This window comes from Periplaneta americana, chromosome 7, assembly GCF_040183065.1.
Source record: "Periplaneta americana isolate PAMFEO1 chromosome 7, P.americana_PAMFEO1_priV1, whole genome shotgun sequence".
Taxonomy (NCBI): Eukaryota; Metazoa; Arthropoda; class Insecta; order Blattodea; family Blattidae; genus Periplaneta; species Periplaneta americana.
Window position 1 is genome coordinate 159,912,779 of NC_091123.1, and position 17,636 is coordinate 159,930,414.

The 17,636-nt window shown below is 35.2% G+C and overlaps 1 protein-coding gene across 1 annotated transcript in view; it reads left to right on the plus strand.

The window, feature by feature from the left end:
• LOC138703649 (gamma-tubulin complex component 3-like) overlaps nt 1-17,636 on the plus strand; it is a 71,789-nt gene that overhangs the window by 37,769 nt on the left and 16,384 nt on the right. Inside the window, exons 12-16 of the mRNA XM_069831710.1 lie at nt 677-881; nt 2,125-2,257; nt 3,458-3,678; nt 10,933-11,193; nt 16,493-16,687. Of these exons, the coding sequence (XP_069687811.1) occupies nt 677-881; nt 2,125-2,257; nt 3,458-3,678; nt 10,933-11,193; nt 16,493-16,687 (1,015 nt within the window). The remainder of the gene's footprint in view (nt 1-676; nt 882-2,124; nt 2,258-3,457; nt 3,679-10,932; nt 11,194-16,492; nt 16,688-17,636) is intronic.

The following is a 17,636-nucleotide window of genomic DNA, read 5'->3' on the forward strand; positions in this document are numbered from 1 at the left end:
TTACTGCAATTCAATAAAAACATTAATCCTGATGTTCATTTCTTTCTAATACAGACTGATTACATGAATAAAAATCGATTCAAAGCTGCGTTGCCATATATAAAACCCACACACTTCGGTTTCTTCTCAAGCCGCGTCTCGACTTCGTTTTAGAAATCGCATAAGGATTCAGACCTTGATCGCTGTTTAAAAGCTGAGGTTCGGAACGGCGATTTCGTCCGTGTTTCAGAAATCGACCCTATATGTCTCTGAAACTGATTTTCCTGTTTTAAAGCAAAATTTTATGCAAATGCATTCCAGTTTTTCATCCACATTTACATGCACAATAATCAGCCTACAGCTCTTAACATATCCTCACTAAACAGACTGCAACTCTCCACCAAGTAAAGGCAGAGTGGTAAACTTTTCTGAAATATTCAAGAAGAAAACAAGGTAGCTTTTTCTCAGCCCCCTTAAATCCTCTAACTAGTAAACAGTAGTGGCTCTAGTCTAAGAACTGTTCAGTCAAACTTAATGTGAAATATGTGTAGACTCATTGTTAATGTCAGTCCTCGAAACATAGTACAAGAAAAATAATTTTAATAATGAACTTGCTAAATTATGTGCTAATAAGTAAACACCTGTCGTTAGTTCGGCTGAATATGTTATTAATATGTAGTTTTTTTTACACATTCAGGCCTGAACTGGCTAAATCAGCCACTCTCCTGTATCCACATAACCTTTCTGGTATTTTGGAATCAGCAATAAGAGCAACCAATGCACAGTATGAAGATGCAGATATTTTGAATCGACTTGATGTCCGATTGTTAGAGCAGTCCCCAGGTGACACTGGATGGGATGTATTCAGTCTGGATTACCATGTAGATGGACCAATTGGAACGGTAATATCAAGTCTGTATTTTATATGTTAAAATTTTATCAACAGTAATCTCACTAGACATTTTGATTTTATCGATAAATCTGCGAGTGGAACACAAGCAGATTTATCTAGAGAAAATCAAAACTCGAGTGGGATTTAATTGACTATTATACGATTAGAAGAAAGTATATAAAGATTAGAAGTAACGAAGTACTCCAATACAATAAAATATTAATTGACTTACGAAAATACAACTGTCTTCAAATGTATTATTGTACCATCTCAACATTACAAATATTACGCTAGATGCATGCTAAATGGCAGTAGTGAGCAATGCCTTCTCGTCGAGAAGTTCTCAATCTATTACACACGATGGCAATGTTACTAGTCAAGAAGGCTTTGTTGATTCAGTTTCATTTTTATTAAAATGCAACATTTCACTTCAATTATCCGAATCCCACTAATCAACGTCACTTGACAGATGATTTTCAATAAATCTTAATATTAAACAATCTCTGATATGTGACTATCCATAATATCATAATACCATAATATGATAATATCATAATATGATAATAATATTATAGCAGAAGCTATAACATAACCTAACTAATATACTGTACACAAGTGTTAGAAAAGTTTTAATTAACGACGATGACATAAAAAAATAAACATGAATAATTTTAAAAGGAATAATTATTGAATGTACAATTTTCAAATTTGAATGTGGTTGGTGGTTCAATTGATGTTATATTGGATGTGTGCGTAATAGAAGTGGAACTCGTTGATTTAGGCCTACATGGTGTATTCAACTTATTCAGGATTTCCGAATGGTGCTCTTCATTTATTTGTAAATCGGATTTCAGAAGATGCATAGTGATCAGTGATTTTTATAATTCTTGTTCTTGAATGCCAATGCGAGTCATATTTGAAACTGCTGTGCATCGACTGGAGTGGTTTGTAATTTTATATAACTTATATATATATATATTTTTTTTTTTTTGACGTCCAGACCAGTGCAGTTTCAAATGTTGGCAAACAAAGAAACAAATGCTAGGGACGCGATAAAATTAAACAAATGCTAGGGACGCGATAAAATTGTGCGATAAGCAGCCATGATTGGTTGAAATACGTCCTTTCGTACCGTTTTATTGGTCAAAAGTAGTATGACGTAGTAAGAGTGTAATAGTCTGTGAAAATGATTTTGTTTTTATTTGTTATTTATTTATTTTTTTATTATTATTGATAATACTTTATTGTTCTAGATATTCGCTCAAAACTCCACTGCTTACCTCATGCTGTTCAATGCTTTATGGAGAGCTAAACGTATGGAATGGATCTTGTCTGGAATGTGGAAACGACAAATCACATCAGCCAAGTTGCTGCGCAAACTTCCAGGTATGTTGTTGTTTTCTAATGCCAGGCGTTTGACAATAAAGTCATTTGACCTCTTGCACTCCAATATTTTTCAAAGATATTATCATGGTCAGCCACTGAAGCATAGATTTTGAGGTGTTCCGAATCCATTTCTTGGTTTGAGTTGCACAGTGGGCAGTTAGAGGACTGATATATTCCAATTCTATGCAGGTGTTTGGCCAAACAATCATGGCCTGTTGCCAATCTAAATGCAGCTACAGACGATTTTCGTGGTAAATCGGGAATTAACTGTGGATTTTGATGCACAGAGTTCCATTTTTTCCCTTGGGATTGTGTTATCAAATTTTGTTTGTTGAAGTCTAAGTATGTAGATTTAATCAATCTTTTCACAGAGTAATACGTAGATTTAGTAACAGGTCTGTAAGTAGCAGTGCTGCCCTTCTTTGCTAAAGCATCCGCATTCTCGTTTCCCAGGATTCCACAATGGGATGGTATCCTTTGGAATACAATTCTTTTATTGAGTGATATTAATTGAGAGAGCATGTTAGTTATTTCTGCTGTTTGAGATGAAGGTGTGTGTTTAGAGACTATTGATAGAATAGCTGCTTTGGAGTCTGACAATATAACTGCATTCCTAACTTTATTGATGTGGCATAGAAGATTAATTATAATTTGTTATTTTTCCAATGCCATAGATACCGTTCTTCACTAATCATGGCCTCCTACATCATGACCTACCTAGTACACGTATCGATTCTAAAATCCATGCCATGATATGTGATTATATGAGGACTTATTTTCAACATATTTTCTTTTATAAAACAGAATTTTTCGTTATGGTGATGGATAAAATTAGGTATGGTACGTGTGAGCGTGATCTTTATTGTGCTCGTGTAATTTAAGCAGTCGGCTGACGCCTCGTGCTTAAATCTTTCCACTCGCGCAATAAAGATGCACTTACCTCACAAGTACCATAAATAACTATTCTTCCTTATAATTGTAATTTTGTTTCTGAAGAACAGTTTTGAATATTGATCTTTAAAAAAAAAAAAACACAAGAAAACCATTTTTCCTTGCCAAATGTTGTATTTTTTCCTTCTTTACATGTTTTAAGTTCGGAAACTTGAGAACTTTTCCCATTTCAGAATTTTGGTTTGAATTAGTGATGTTGTACTGTATCCGTAAAAATTGTTAATCAGTACTGATTAATTTGTATTTCAGAACTGAGACCAATACTACAACAGGCGCATTTGCTGACATCAGAAATGGTTCACTTCATCCATCAAATGCAATATTACATTCTGTTTGAAGTATTGGAATGCTCATGGGATGTTCTCATCAAGCAAGTGCAGCAGGCAGAATCACTGGATGACATTATTGCTGCACATGAGAACTTCCTGCTTACTGTGAAAGCAGGGGCTTTGTTAGATGAGAATTCACGAGTAAGTAGAATATATACAGTGCTCTTATTTTATGAGAAAACTCGGTATCATTCTGCCACTGGCCGACTTTCTGCTCTCCTGACCGCAGTGTGGGAAGCAGTTTTATGAAACATCCCAGCAGTTAGTTGCTTCTGAGAATTGTACCGAAATGTGTGTGTGACTGTTGCTTGTGTATTAAGTATAAGTAATCTATTGGAAAATGAAGTATATGGTTGAACAGCGAATTTATTTGGTGGAATGTTATATGAAAAAAAGATAACTATGGAAGATGTGTTCGGAGATTGCTCGTAAATATCTTGATACAGTAGAACTCCGATTATCCGTCACCAGTGGCGGTGCGTCAATAAGAGCACAAGAGCACGTGAACACATTGTTTCCATTAATGCACGACTAGTTTTATTATTTGATACCGTATTGACGTAGTGGGGATGTATAATATCAGAATCGAGTATTTTAAACTTCCCGCATTTTGCATAAACTACTTATGTAAACTTGGCAACATCCGTTCACGTACAAGCCGTGCTCTTTTCGAGTTGGTTACAGGAATTTCACGCATGCGCGGGAGAAAATTGTCTTTAGCTGGCCGCTTATGCCTCGTCAAGAGCACAAAGCGTTAAGTGAACATGATGAGTATCTATCCTACAGATGTCAGGTGCATCGATGCCTATCGTTCACGTGCTATATCTCGAGGAAATTTAATAGCCCGTAGATGTCAGCATCTGACTGTAGGAACGTTTACTTATGTGGATATGTGTACAGTGCTGCTACGAGAGTGTAGTTTGTGAATTACTATACTTCAGTGTCGGCATAATAGCATAGTTTGGCTTTCAAACACGTGCTGGCTGACTGTGGTGGTGGTATGAATTTAAGTATCTGTATGGCAGTGTATAATATTTAAGAATAATATTTACTGGCATGTATTTATAGTAATCTATGCGAGTGGGTTTACAGTACTGGTATAGGCTATAATGTATCAGTGTGTTGTGAATCAAAATATATTACTGAACACGCGCATTTGTAAATAACGAGACCGTGGTATGTATTCATTTTTAACAAACGTAAACAATGAACTCTGTTCAAGGAATTTTGAACAGTAAAGAACTGGGTAAACTGGCTTACCAAGAAAAATTGGAAATAAAAAGACTGAGTTTCATTATTATTATTATTATTATTATTATTATTATTATTATTATATGTTGTTTTGAATTTATATACGTTTTTTTTTTTTTTTTTTTTTTTTTTTCGATAGTGAAACATTGGAATCATGACATTTCATATTAGACTAAACGTACGATTTCAAATTCTCTTCGATTTTGGAACCACAAAATTGTGAACACACATAATATTTTATCACGAGCCGCCACTGTCCGTCATCCTATTAACCGATTGGCGGATTATCCGACTGTCTACTTGTATATAAAATGTCTTCCACGGGTGTTAACAGAAAACGTGTTGTGCTAAGTATCGAAAAAAATGGAAATAATTTGAATGGTTTGAGAAAGAGAAACTGTGGCTCATCTCACATCAGAATAAGAGATTGGAGTTACAACTGCGCGATTTAATAAAAAAAAACAAGGATAAAGTGTAAAAAATTATGTAAATCTACAACATGAGACCTCCTTTAGACTATTTCTATCTTTCCTGAGACAGCCATTACTAAGGAGTGGGTTCCTATGTAATTAAATATTTTTCTTGTGTGTGATAAAACACAATTAACAAAGTTAAAAATTCCGAATGTCAAGTTTCAAGTTTAAAGCCCGAATTTTATTTCACATAAAAACATATATTTTCACAAAAAATTTATGTAAATACATATTTTCAGGAAATCTATTATAAACACATAAATCTTGGAGTCTTTTTACTTATATAATTTTTTTACAAGAACTTTTAAATATTTTAAAACAAAATAAATTATATCACTCAGAAGTACGTTATCTTTTTAAGAATTCTTGGTTACTTCCTGTTTCTATGGGCTGTGTGATGTATCCGTGATGCATTTTTGTAATAGTATCGCCTCAAGTTCTGAGGACTGCCAGGCAGCATATCAGTGTTATTATATGAGAATAAATTAATATGGACAAGAAGGAGAGTTCTTGCAACACATAATTAGGAATGTTTATTGTTGCTGAAGATGATTTCATTCTGTGCTTTGTTTGTGAAACACAACAGATAAGAGCTTTGTTATAAACATTATTTAATTTAAACAAATCTTTTGCCTCTCGCTCATGCCTATATCTTGTTGTGACTCCCCGTTATTGGGCCATGAGCATAAGCTGTGTAGTGAAGATGTGGTGGTGTCGCTATAGGAAGCTTTTCTCCGACAGTGTCAGTCAGTAGCTGGAAACATTATTTACGTTAAGACATGTGTATATTAGCCTCTTAAGATTGCATCTTGAGAAATATGTAGGTGAATTTAAAAACATTTTTACTACCGACAGAAAAGTGTTATTTTGCCAACCATGTGGTAAATCAGTAAGTGCAGATCAGAGCTCTCAGGTAACCCAACATTTGTCTGGAAACAAGCACATTGCCGCTGCTTCACATGTGCGTTCACGGCAAAACAGTGGATATAAAAAAATGTGTAAAGTTGCTCAAGTATTGGAGAGTGTGCCTGTAGGTGAAATTGACGGTGTAGGTGTTTGTGACATTCCTCTCTTTAAATATGCACGTCTGATGTCCTGTGATGTGGAAAGATCGTTTTCACAGTGTAAGTCGTTCAGAGATAATGGGCATGCATTTGTGATGGAGAATTTGGAGATGACCTTTGTTGTTCACTGCAATTCTCGGCCAACTACTAGCACTCAAGTGTGGTTGGTGAGTACCTAGTAACATTTTTTTTCAAGCTAAGTAAGGTATTTTTGTCATATTTAAAAAAAAAAAAAATTTTATTTTTAGCAAGTATTTTCGTACTTTTTAGCACATAAAAAATAAATATATTAAAATTTTTTAGCACATAAAAATCCGCTCCCTAGTTATTACAAGCCTTTATCGTTACACAACATTGTCTACTGTTCAAAGTGCCGTTCTATAATATAACTTGTATATAAAATGTCTTCCACGGATGTTAACAGAAAACGTGTTGTGCTAAGTATCGAAAAAAAAAAAAAAAAAAGGAAATAATTTGAATGGTTTGAGAAAGAGAAACTGTGGCTCATCTCGCATCAGAATAAGAGATTGGAGTTACAACTGCGCGATTTAATAAAAAAACAAGGATAAAGTGTAAAAAATTATATAAATCTACAACATGAGACCTCCTTTAGACTATTCCTATCCTTCCTGAGGCAGTTATTACAAAGGGAGTCCTTGTCCCTTAAAAACCCGTCGTAGACAACCAGACTTAAATTAGTGAACTTCTGATCTACTACCTAGCGAGTTAAATACAAGACCATGGTGGAAATAACAAAATCTTTCATGGTACGGATTATCCGATTTTTTCGATCAACTGTTCAGTCCATCCCCTTCATTACCATGGATAATAGAGGTTCTACTGTACTTGCATTCCTGTAAAATCTTGCATTTCGAAGTTGTTGAAAAAGTGGCGTGCAACAGGTTCAGTTTGTGATATACAGAGAAAGTGGAAAAGACATGTTTTAACTGAACATAAACTTGGGGATAATCGGGTGCGGTTAGAAGTAAATCACAGAAAATCATGTAATCATCTAGCATGGACTTAGGTATTTTATTCAGTAGTTGCTAAACGTTTTGATTTGCTGGTAGTAATGGAACATGCTCCCTGCCAGTACAAGCATGAAAGTGTACACCGGAGTTCTGCTGTGATCTAGTTTCCTCATAAAATGAGAGCACTATTGTATGTAAGGAATAATTTACAGAGGGCTTAAAATATAAATAATTTATCTCTTTTTTTTTTTTTTTTTTTTTTTTTACTGTTGATATTTAAGGAAGTTGTTAATATATATGAGGTGTGTAGTTGCAAAATCAGATGCATCACTTTTTTTTTTTTTTTTTTTTCGAAAATGTTATATTTCATATCTTCATATGATTCTACAACTGCTATAACACTGTTATGCTCCAAAGCCAGATACATCACATGGATTTGTATGATGAAAGAATAGTATGGTTGCAAATCCTTGGTTCCTTGCAAACGTTTTTCCTTCATACTGAAAAATTATGTTTTAGTGATGTATCTGATTATGCAACTAAATGCCTGATATTATTCATGTCTGCTTCCATCATCGAATAATAAAATATCTGGTTTGTTTTGTTATCATTGATCATCATAATAGGCTAAATTACAGGAAATAATTCTCAAGAGTTGTTGTTGTTGTTGTTTTCTAATGCCAGGCATTTGACAATAAAGTCATTTGATCTCTTGCAGTCCAATATTTTTCAAAGATATTATCATGACTAGCCACTGAAGCACAGATTTTGAGGTTAAATGGCAAGTTGTAGCCGATTTAAGTGAACACCATATTTTAACGTTTTGGTGGCTACTTCATTCACACACAACCCCCAGAATGTCTAGAGGACCACACCTGCTGTTGGTCAATGGGTCCATTGGACCTAGCTGGGAGATCTTGTTGATCACCAGCTTTCCCTCCTTAAGCCACTGGAGGACGATTTTAGTGCCATAGCAGGTCAGCACTAGGAACAGAAAAGTAGAAAGAGGAGGAAGGAAAGAGAAATGAACCCCTAGGCCTCGAATGCTCTAATTCCACCGGGGTCGAAGAAAGTAAGAGTTCTGTCAGAGGACTGGATAGGAAAGGGTAAAGAGGGAATTAGGTATTGGATAGAGGAAAATTATACCAAATTCAGTCATCACTCATCAAGCTGACCAGTGCTAATGGATGAGTAGCCCCTCCCTTTAGTTCAGCTTGTAAATTATGCTTACTAACAGCTGCACCACGGGAAGGTAGGGATGGGACATTGGGTATTTGTCCAGGTTGGTTCCTTAAAGCCTTCAATGGGAAGGATTAAAGGCTCTCCCCCCTGTATCCGACAGATACCCTTTTGCGGCCAAAAAATTCTCAAGAGTAAATTAGTATGTAGTATGTTAATATTACATGTTAAAATTTGTACTATTTTACAATTTTAATCTGTTTAATATAAAACCACGACACTAAATGTATTCAGTCTGTACTTTCCTGTACAGAAAACACAACACATTATAACATAGATTTTATCAAAAGCACATACACCACCGATTTTCACACTTTTGGCTTGACCAATAGTTAATTTTAATCTGCTCAATATGAGACCATCCCCATACTTACTCCTGTCCTTCCAATCATCATTCCCAAGATTATAAGCTGTCCCATTTTTCTTCCTATTAGCATTAGTCAGCTGCTATAAGTGAAACAGTGTTCGAATCAACTACTTTTCTTCTTTTCCCGCTGTCTGATTCTATCTCTCCAATACTGTCGATTTATTTTGTGATTTTTTTTAATTGTTTTTTAATATACTTTGGCTGGATCTCTTACAATATAAGCACAGTCTATTATATACAGTCACGAAGCTTAATACTTACTAAATATGCAAACATAAACAGTTGAAATATGCATCCATAGATAGTTGCTCACCACCAGGATCGCTACTATTGCCTCATCACAGACTTTTTCCCTAGCAGACCATAAAATGTATTGTACTTTCGATATCGTGTTCTTTTGAAAAAATTAACACCTTCCTTCCACTATTGAAATATGAAATACATAAGGTTTATATATTATTTTCATAAAATATATATTATATTCTATAAACTCACCTTCCTGGATCTTTCGGAAGAAGGATAACGCTAACCTATTTTTTCTTACAATTTATAGTACTACAAACGTCTCCTTGTCCCATATTATTATTCAAATTATTGTATTTTAGCCATTTACATTTATTACAACTGATAACGAAAATTTCACAGTTTACATAGCATTTTCACAAAAATGCGAAATACAGCACAGTCAATGCGTTTTCGATCTAGACCAAGCCATAATGTTTGTTCAGGTTTTCCATTTCAGTGTATGGAGCTCAGTGAAATATTATATTATAACTTTATTGCTTATCTTTGCTAAGCTTTATTTAGTGTAATGTGTTATAAGTTCCGTTTACTTCTTGTTGCATAATATGTTGCAGAAATAATTACAAAACTGTGTTATTGTAATGTGAAGAGAATTTTACATGTTAACATAATCTGTTCGTGTCAACATTTCAAGTTTAGAATGGAAGCTATTTTGAGGTTTAATAAAAAAGAATTTATATTGTGATTTCAATTTAGCACATCTACTTAATTTTAGACAAAACATTTACCATACCACTCCTATGAAATTAGTGTACTTACAATTGTGTTACTTCATCTCTTGAGTAGTAGATAAATACAATAATTCAGTACTCAATTTTAGTATTAAAATACAGACAAATTGAATGTCCAGGGTATCATACATGACATTATGCGTAATTATAATTTATGATTGGGGATTTAGGAATATAAGTTAAATATAGTAAACATAACCTATAATTTTCATATGAATGGCAAGGCATTGGAGATCACTAAATTTAGACAGAAAGGACCAACTGGTACAGTAAACATAACCTATAATTTCAACATATCTAAATATCCATGCGGTGCAATTGAACATTATTGAATCATGCATAAATGAATGTAAAAGAATTTCGCAATATTTAATCGAAATAAAGGCAGGTATTACACATACGAACAAAGTAATTTTCACACCATAAATAATATTACATCTTAACTTGCAAGTAAATTATGTCTGAAGTGTCTCATCATTGTTTTAAATTTTATTAATGGAATTACACTACGTTTTAGAGAAACATATGTTACTGTTTATGCATTCCAACTAATTTAAATGGTTGAAACGCCGCCCTTCGTGATCGGGTTAAGCGAGTCACATGGTCTGCCTTACGACCTGTATTAGATCATGATGGCTGTGGCACAGTCTATTGTTCCTAGTACTCACAGCGCTCCAAGCGGCTAGCAACTATCACGAGATTTGCAAAAAAATTATCCCAAGCTTCGTGACTGTATATAGTAGACTGTGATATAAGGTTCTTTTAATGATAAAATTGTTAGTAGTATAATTAGGATGATTAATCCTATAATATCCTTGTAACTTCACACTTAAAGTAATGAGAAAAATTAGTAAATAATGTAGTTATGTATCATGCAGCTTATATTGAAAATTTGGTCCCAATCGCTTCTAACTTTTGTCATGTACGTTAAATTTCACATTTCACTTGTATGGTAGTCACTGTTTTTTATTACATTTGAGGTATTGTGAATTTCAGGAATTAGCAACTCAATTACGCACAGTTTATGAACTGATTCTGCAGCTTCAGACTCATGAAGAAAAGTTATATGCTCGATCTTTATCAGAACTGCAAGCTATGACAAAGCATGAAGAACTGATAAAGGAAAGAGAGAAACAGGGACAGTTTGGGACGTCAACACATGAAGAAGAATTGAATCAGAAGAGAAGTCAAGATTTCAAACTGAGATACATTCCTAATGTACGAACACAATTGAGAGTGTTGAGCAAAAGTTATCAGGTGAGTAAAACTAAGAGGGTGGACGTGTACATTTAACATCATTATGGTGTTAGTAAATCATCATCAGTTAATTGTGTGTCTGTAATTATGCTTTATATTATGAAAGGACATGCATGGCAGCTATCAAGTTACTAGGGTACACACACATTGTGGAAGAAGAGTTACGGAAATATGGGAGTTGTGACATTTAAGTTACTTAAAATATAAAATGATTAAAACATATTGTTCATTGTTGATGAGTATTGAAGAGTATACATCACATATTCATTTTGTATGAAGTCTTGCCCACCTCATTGAATACTACACGGCAACTATGAAGTAGCCAATATGTATTATTACTATTTAATACGAGAAAAATTCGTACCGGCACAGGGAATCGAACTCAGGACCTCTCAGCTCTGCGTGCTGAGCGCTCTTTCCAACTGAGCTATGCAGGGACACGATCCACAGCGCCGGCCGAACCCCTCTCGTAATGCTTTTACGGCCTTACTACTTGCATTTGAGACGATACACGTCATGTATGCAGGAGCTCATATTTAAATGACTTTGTGGCCGGTACGAATTTTTCTCGTATTAAATAGTAATAATTCATATTGGCTACTTCATAGTAGCCGTGTAGTATTCAATGAGCTGGGCGAGCCCTCATACAAAATGAATATGTGATGTATTAACTGTTAGCAGTTGTCACAAACTGATGTTGAATATGGCCACAAAGTCATTTAAATATGCGCTCCTGCATATATGACTTGTATCGTCTCAAATGCAGGTAGTAAGGCCGTAAAAGCATTACGAGAGGGGTTCGGCCGGCGCTGTGGATCGTGTCCCGGCATAGCTCAGTTGGAAAGAGCGCTCAGCATGCAGAGCTGAGAGGTCCTGGGTTCGATTCGCGGTGCCGGTACGAATTTTTCTCGTATTAAATAGTAATAATTGAAGAGTATGTTATGTTATCAGTCACATATCAAACTGTTAGCAACTGTCAGAAATAGCTCATTAGGTACTTCAATGTGAAATACTGATATCTTAGATGCTTATTTCATCTTGTGCAAATATATTGTTTGATTAGAAACAAATATTTACTTTAATCCAGCCGGTAACTTAATAACAAAGGAATTTTTACATGATGCCAGGGCTTTAAACAATTCATTGTGGCTAACTAGTATTTTATATATGTTGTCGTTTTCTAATGCCAGGCGTTTGACAGTAAAGTCATTTGACCTCTTGCACTCCAATATTTTTCAAAGATATTATCATGGCCAGCCACTGAAGCACAGATTTTGAGGTGTTCCGAATCCATTTCTTGGTTTGAGTTGCACAATGGGCAGTTAGGGGACTGATATATTCCAATTCTATGCAGGTGTTTGGCCAAACAATCATGGCCTGTTGCCATTCTAAATGCAGCTACAGACGATTTGCGTGGTAAATCGGGAATTAACTGTGGATTTTGATGCAGAGAGTTCCATTTTTTCCCTTGGGATTGTGTTATCAAATTTTGTTTGTTAAAGTCTAAGTATGTAGATTTAATAAATCTTTTCACAGAGTAAAACATAGATTTAGTAACAGGTTTGTAAGTAGCAGTGCTGCCCTTCTTTGCTAAAGCATCCGCATTCTCATTTCCCAGGATTCCACAATGGGATGGTATCCATTGGAATACAATTCTTTTATTGAGTGATATTAATTGAGAGAGCATTTTAGTTATTTCTGCTGTTTGAGATGAAGGTGTGTGTTTAGAGACTATTGATAGAATAGCTGCTTTGGAGTCTGACAATATAACTGCATTTTTAAATTTATTGATGTGGTATAGTATTTTATATATAATAATTACAATAATTTCGAGTATAAGATAAAATGTACAGTAGTGGCAAAAAAAAAAAAAACCGGACTGACCTTGCAGCTGATTTCAGAGTTCCAGATTCAAATTTTGCTAGTCACAAAATACATCCATCTTGTATAATTAATTGTAACAATGAAATTTATTGCATTTGTTCGATTCTTACCGTCTTTTGTTTCCTTCAGTGCCTCAAACTTGCAGACGAAAAAACTTTTGAGAGTTTTATTTTCATCTGGCATCAATATTACATTTCTACCCCTATTCGGCAAAGATAACTGCGTATTTTTACATTAAATAGCAGTACATACCTCTGGCTCCATTATCCATATTGAAATTACCACAGTTTGACACAATACACAGCACAAGATTCTTTTGTATCAGCTACAAGGGTCGGTTCGGTTTTTTTTGCCATTACTGTATATTACATGTGGCTAAAAGTCCATTACATGTTTATGTTATAAACATCTTGCTCACTAAAATTGATCAATTTAAGCCACTTATAAGATAAATAAGTATTAAAGTATTGTAAGTGATTTGACATTTAAACTTGTAAAATACCGAATTGGCATGTCTTTAAAATCTTGTGAAGCATTGTATGTGACGAAAATTTGATTGTGTACAACAGCTTTACGGCTGAAAAGGACAAACTGCAATTGCAATATGAATATGGTTTCCACTGTTTTTATGTAAAAAACATCATACTAGAATTAGGCCAATACTGCACACGTACACACACATGCACATTGAAGACTGCATGATTATCATAACTTTCTTGCTGATTTATTGTTAGCACGTTGTAAGTTATAAGAAATTCGTTAAATACACCCGTCACTACTTCTACTGCACAACTTTTGTACTTACTTACTTACTGGCTTTTAAGGAACCCGGAGGTTAATTTCCGCCCTCACACAAGCCTGCCATCGGTCCCTATCCTGAGCAAGACCAATCCAGTCTCTATCATCATATCCCACCCCCCTCAAATCCATTTTAATATCTTCCCATCTACGTCTCGGCCTCCCTAAAGGTCTTTTTCCCCGCCAGCCTCCCAATTAACACTCTATATGCATTTCTGGATTCGCCCATACGTGCTACATGCCCTGCTCATCTCAAACGTCTGGATTTAATGTTCCTAATTATGTCAGGTGAAGAATGCAATGCGTGCAGCTCTGTGTTGTGTAACTTTCTCCATTCTCCTGTAACTTCATCCCTCTTAGCCCCAAATATTTTCCTAAGAACCTTATTCTCAAACACCCTTAATCTCTGTTCCTCTCTCAAAGTGAGAGTCCAAGTTTCACAACCATAAAGAACAACTGGTAATATAACTGTTTTATAAATTCTAACTTTCAGATTTTTTGACAGCAGACTAGATGACAAAAGCTTCTCAACCGAATAATAACAGGCACTTCCCATATTTATTCTGTGTTTAATTTCCTCCCGAGTGTCATTTATATTTGTTACTGTTGCTCCAAGATATTTGAATTTTTTTCACCTCTTCGAAGGAAAAATCTCCAATTTTTATAGTTCCATTTCGTACAATATTCTGGTCACGAGACATAATCATATACTTAGTCGTTTTACTGCAGTTGCAAAAGTTGTGCAGCAAAAGTAGCAACGTTTGACCATACCTTAATGAAGCATAAACAGCATAAACTTGGAATCAGGATCCACACAACTTTTGAGAACAAAGCAAGCAAAGCAAACCACTCTGTGAAAACAATGCAAAGCAAGACCATAAAGAACAGTGTCACTGTGTGGTGCAGCATTACTATGAATTGAGATAACTCTTGATTATTGAAAGTCCATTCGATATTTTGGGCTTCATTATTACAAAAATCACTTGAAAAGTATTCCTTAAAAGCAGGATTTTCTTTAAACCTGCTTTTCTTAAAAGCAGGAATTAAGTACATTATGTTGTTGTTGTTTTCTAATGCCAGGCGTTTGACAATAAAGTCATTTGACCTCTTGCACTCCAATATTTTTCAAAGATATTATCATGACCAGCCACTGAAGCACACATTTTGAGGTGTTCCGAATCCATTTCTTGGTTTGAGTTGCACAATAGGCAGTTAGGGGATTGATATATTCCAATTCTATGCAGGTGTTTGGCCAAACAATCATGGCCTGTTGCCTATTGAGTGATATTAACTGAGAGAGCATTTTAGTTATTTCTGCTTTTTGAGATGAAGGTGTGTGTTTAGAGACTATTGATAGAATAGCTGCTTTGGGGTCTGACAATATAACTGCATTTTTAAATTTATTGATGTGGCATAGAAGATTCCTGAGACTTTCACTTATTGCAATGATTTCACCATCAAAACTTGTTCCATATCCAAGAGATCTATAAAGTGAGAAGAGAGAGCAAGTAACACCTGCACCGGCATTTTGTTCTCTAGAGATCAAGGATCTGTCGGTGTATAAATGAAGCCAGTTTTATGGCTCTAAAGACAATTGTTTCAGTATTTCAGTGAAATAAGTACATTATTCTTGTGGTAATTTAACAGATTATTTCTTAAAAACGAACTTTTACTGTAAATCGTTAGCTCTGTATTCATTCATTATTAACACTACAGCCCATGAAGGACCTGGGCTTCCTTAATCATTAGAAACCATTCATCTCTATCTTGAGTCCGTTGTCTCCATCTCTTGCATCCAACTCTCCGCAGATCATCCTCCACATCCTGAAGCCACCTCAGCCTTGGTCTTCCTCTCTTCCTTAATCCTCCTGGGTGTCCATATAGTGCCCGTTTAGGTAATTGGCCTTCTGGCATACGTTCAAGATGTCCCAACCATCTAAGTCTGCCTTTCGTAATGAAGGAAACTATACTCGGTTCTCCATACAGTTCCGTTAGTTGTTTATCTGTTCTACTTTTAAACTGGCCATTTTCAAAATGGGGACCAAATATCTTTATCAGAACTTTTCTTTCCCAAACTGCTAGCATATTTTCATTATTTATTGTTAAAACCCAAGCTTCTCTAGCATATGTAACCACTCGTTTTAGAATAGTTTTATAAATTATTTTCTTTGCATATCTGGATAATGAACCGAGTTTAAATAGTTTTCCAAGCCCAAACAGGCACCTATTACCGGCCATTATTCTTGTCTTTATTTCTGAGGATATATCATTATTGTTTGTAATCATTGTACCTAAATATTTAAAACTTGTACAATTTTCAAAATTATGGTGATGAAAGACCACATTGTCCTGCTTCTGTACCTCTCTTCTGGATGTTTTCATATACTTGGTTTTCCTTTCATTTATTTCCAAACCAAGCTTTCTCGCTTCTTCCTCAAATTCTTGTAGTGACCCTGATAGTGCTGCCTTTGTTCTTGCAATTATGGCCACATCATCTGCATATGCTAGATGTTGGGTTAAGCGATTGTATATCGTACCTCCAGGGTTTGTTTTGATGGCTCTTTAGCTCTGTATAAACATTAAAATAATACACGTATTTGTCTCTCTATTTTTCCAGGATGTGGTGAAAAAATTTCTTTTGATGTTGGCTAGCCAATCAGATGTGAGTCTACAGCTGCTCAGCTTCAGGCTTGATTTCAATGAGCATTATAAACGACTGGATTCCCGTTTGACTGCCCCTCTCACGTACCAGCACAGACGCTTGAGCGAAATGGGACTGAGCAGGAATGCGTCGGGGACATCACAACAGAAGGTTAGAATCAAGTGACAGTCAGCCCAAGGAGCAGCACAGCCCCACAATAAGGCTGCAACTCCAGCTGCAGATACACTAGGAAGTAATGAAAAAGCTCTTGGGACACAAATTTCAGATGTACATAGAAACACAAAGCCTCATGATTCTGTAAAAGAAACTTTTTCAAACGTTGACAATATTTCACTTACAAAAAGTAACGATTTTGTGAACAAAATTTTAGAAAAAGAAACTGTCTGTAAAAATGTGGATAATGATAATTTCATAATTCAGGATAATATGAGCATAGAAATGATAAGAAATGAAAAATTCAGTACTGCAGAGACAGGAAGTTTAGGTAGAAATTGTACCAACATTCTGGTCCAAAAATCTTTTAGTACTGATCTCGTTCATAGGAATAACAATTACCAATGTAGTGAATATGGTAATAATAATCACAGTGAAATGGATAACGTCGATAACAGGCAAAATTTTCATTCTCTGCACAATGAATGTTCTACTGATCACTGTGATAGCAGGCTAACTATTTTTGGACATTCTGTAATCGTTCATTTCAACACAGTTGAAGATGGAATAGCAGAAAATAATAATGCTCTGGAACTGGAATTGAAAGATGTTGGGATTTTCCACAAAATTACAGCTGCGACATCAAATGTTCCTGACGGGGACGAGGAAAATATTGTATATGAGTACTCTGGCAAAGTGGAAAATAAAAGCTACAAAAAAGGGTTGAATACTTATCCTAGCAATGGGGATTTGACTAACACAGAAACTGACAGAACGGATAGTTGTGGTAGTGTAGATGAAGTAGGTATTGATTCTACAAATCTGATAAATGGTAATGCTTCCAGTGAGACATATCTAGGCAGTATTAGTTCCTGTGATGCTACCTCAGGTTCCGATGTAAATAATGACCCTATGGAAATGGGTATTGTTTCATTTCTGGCGGATG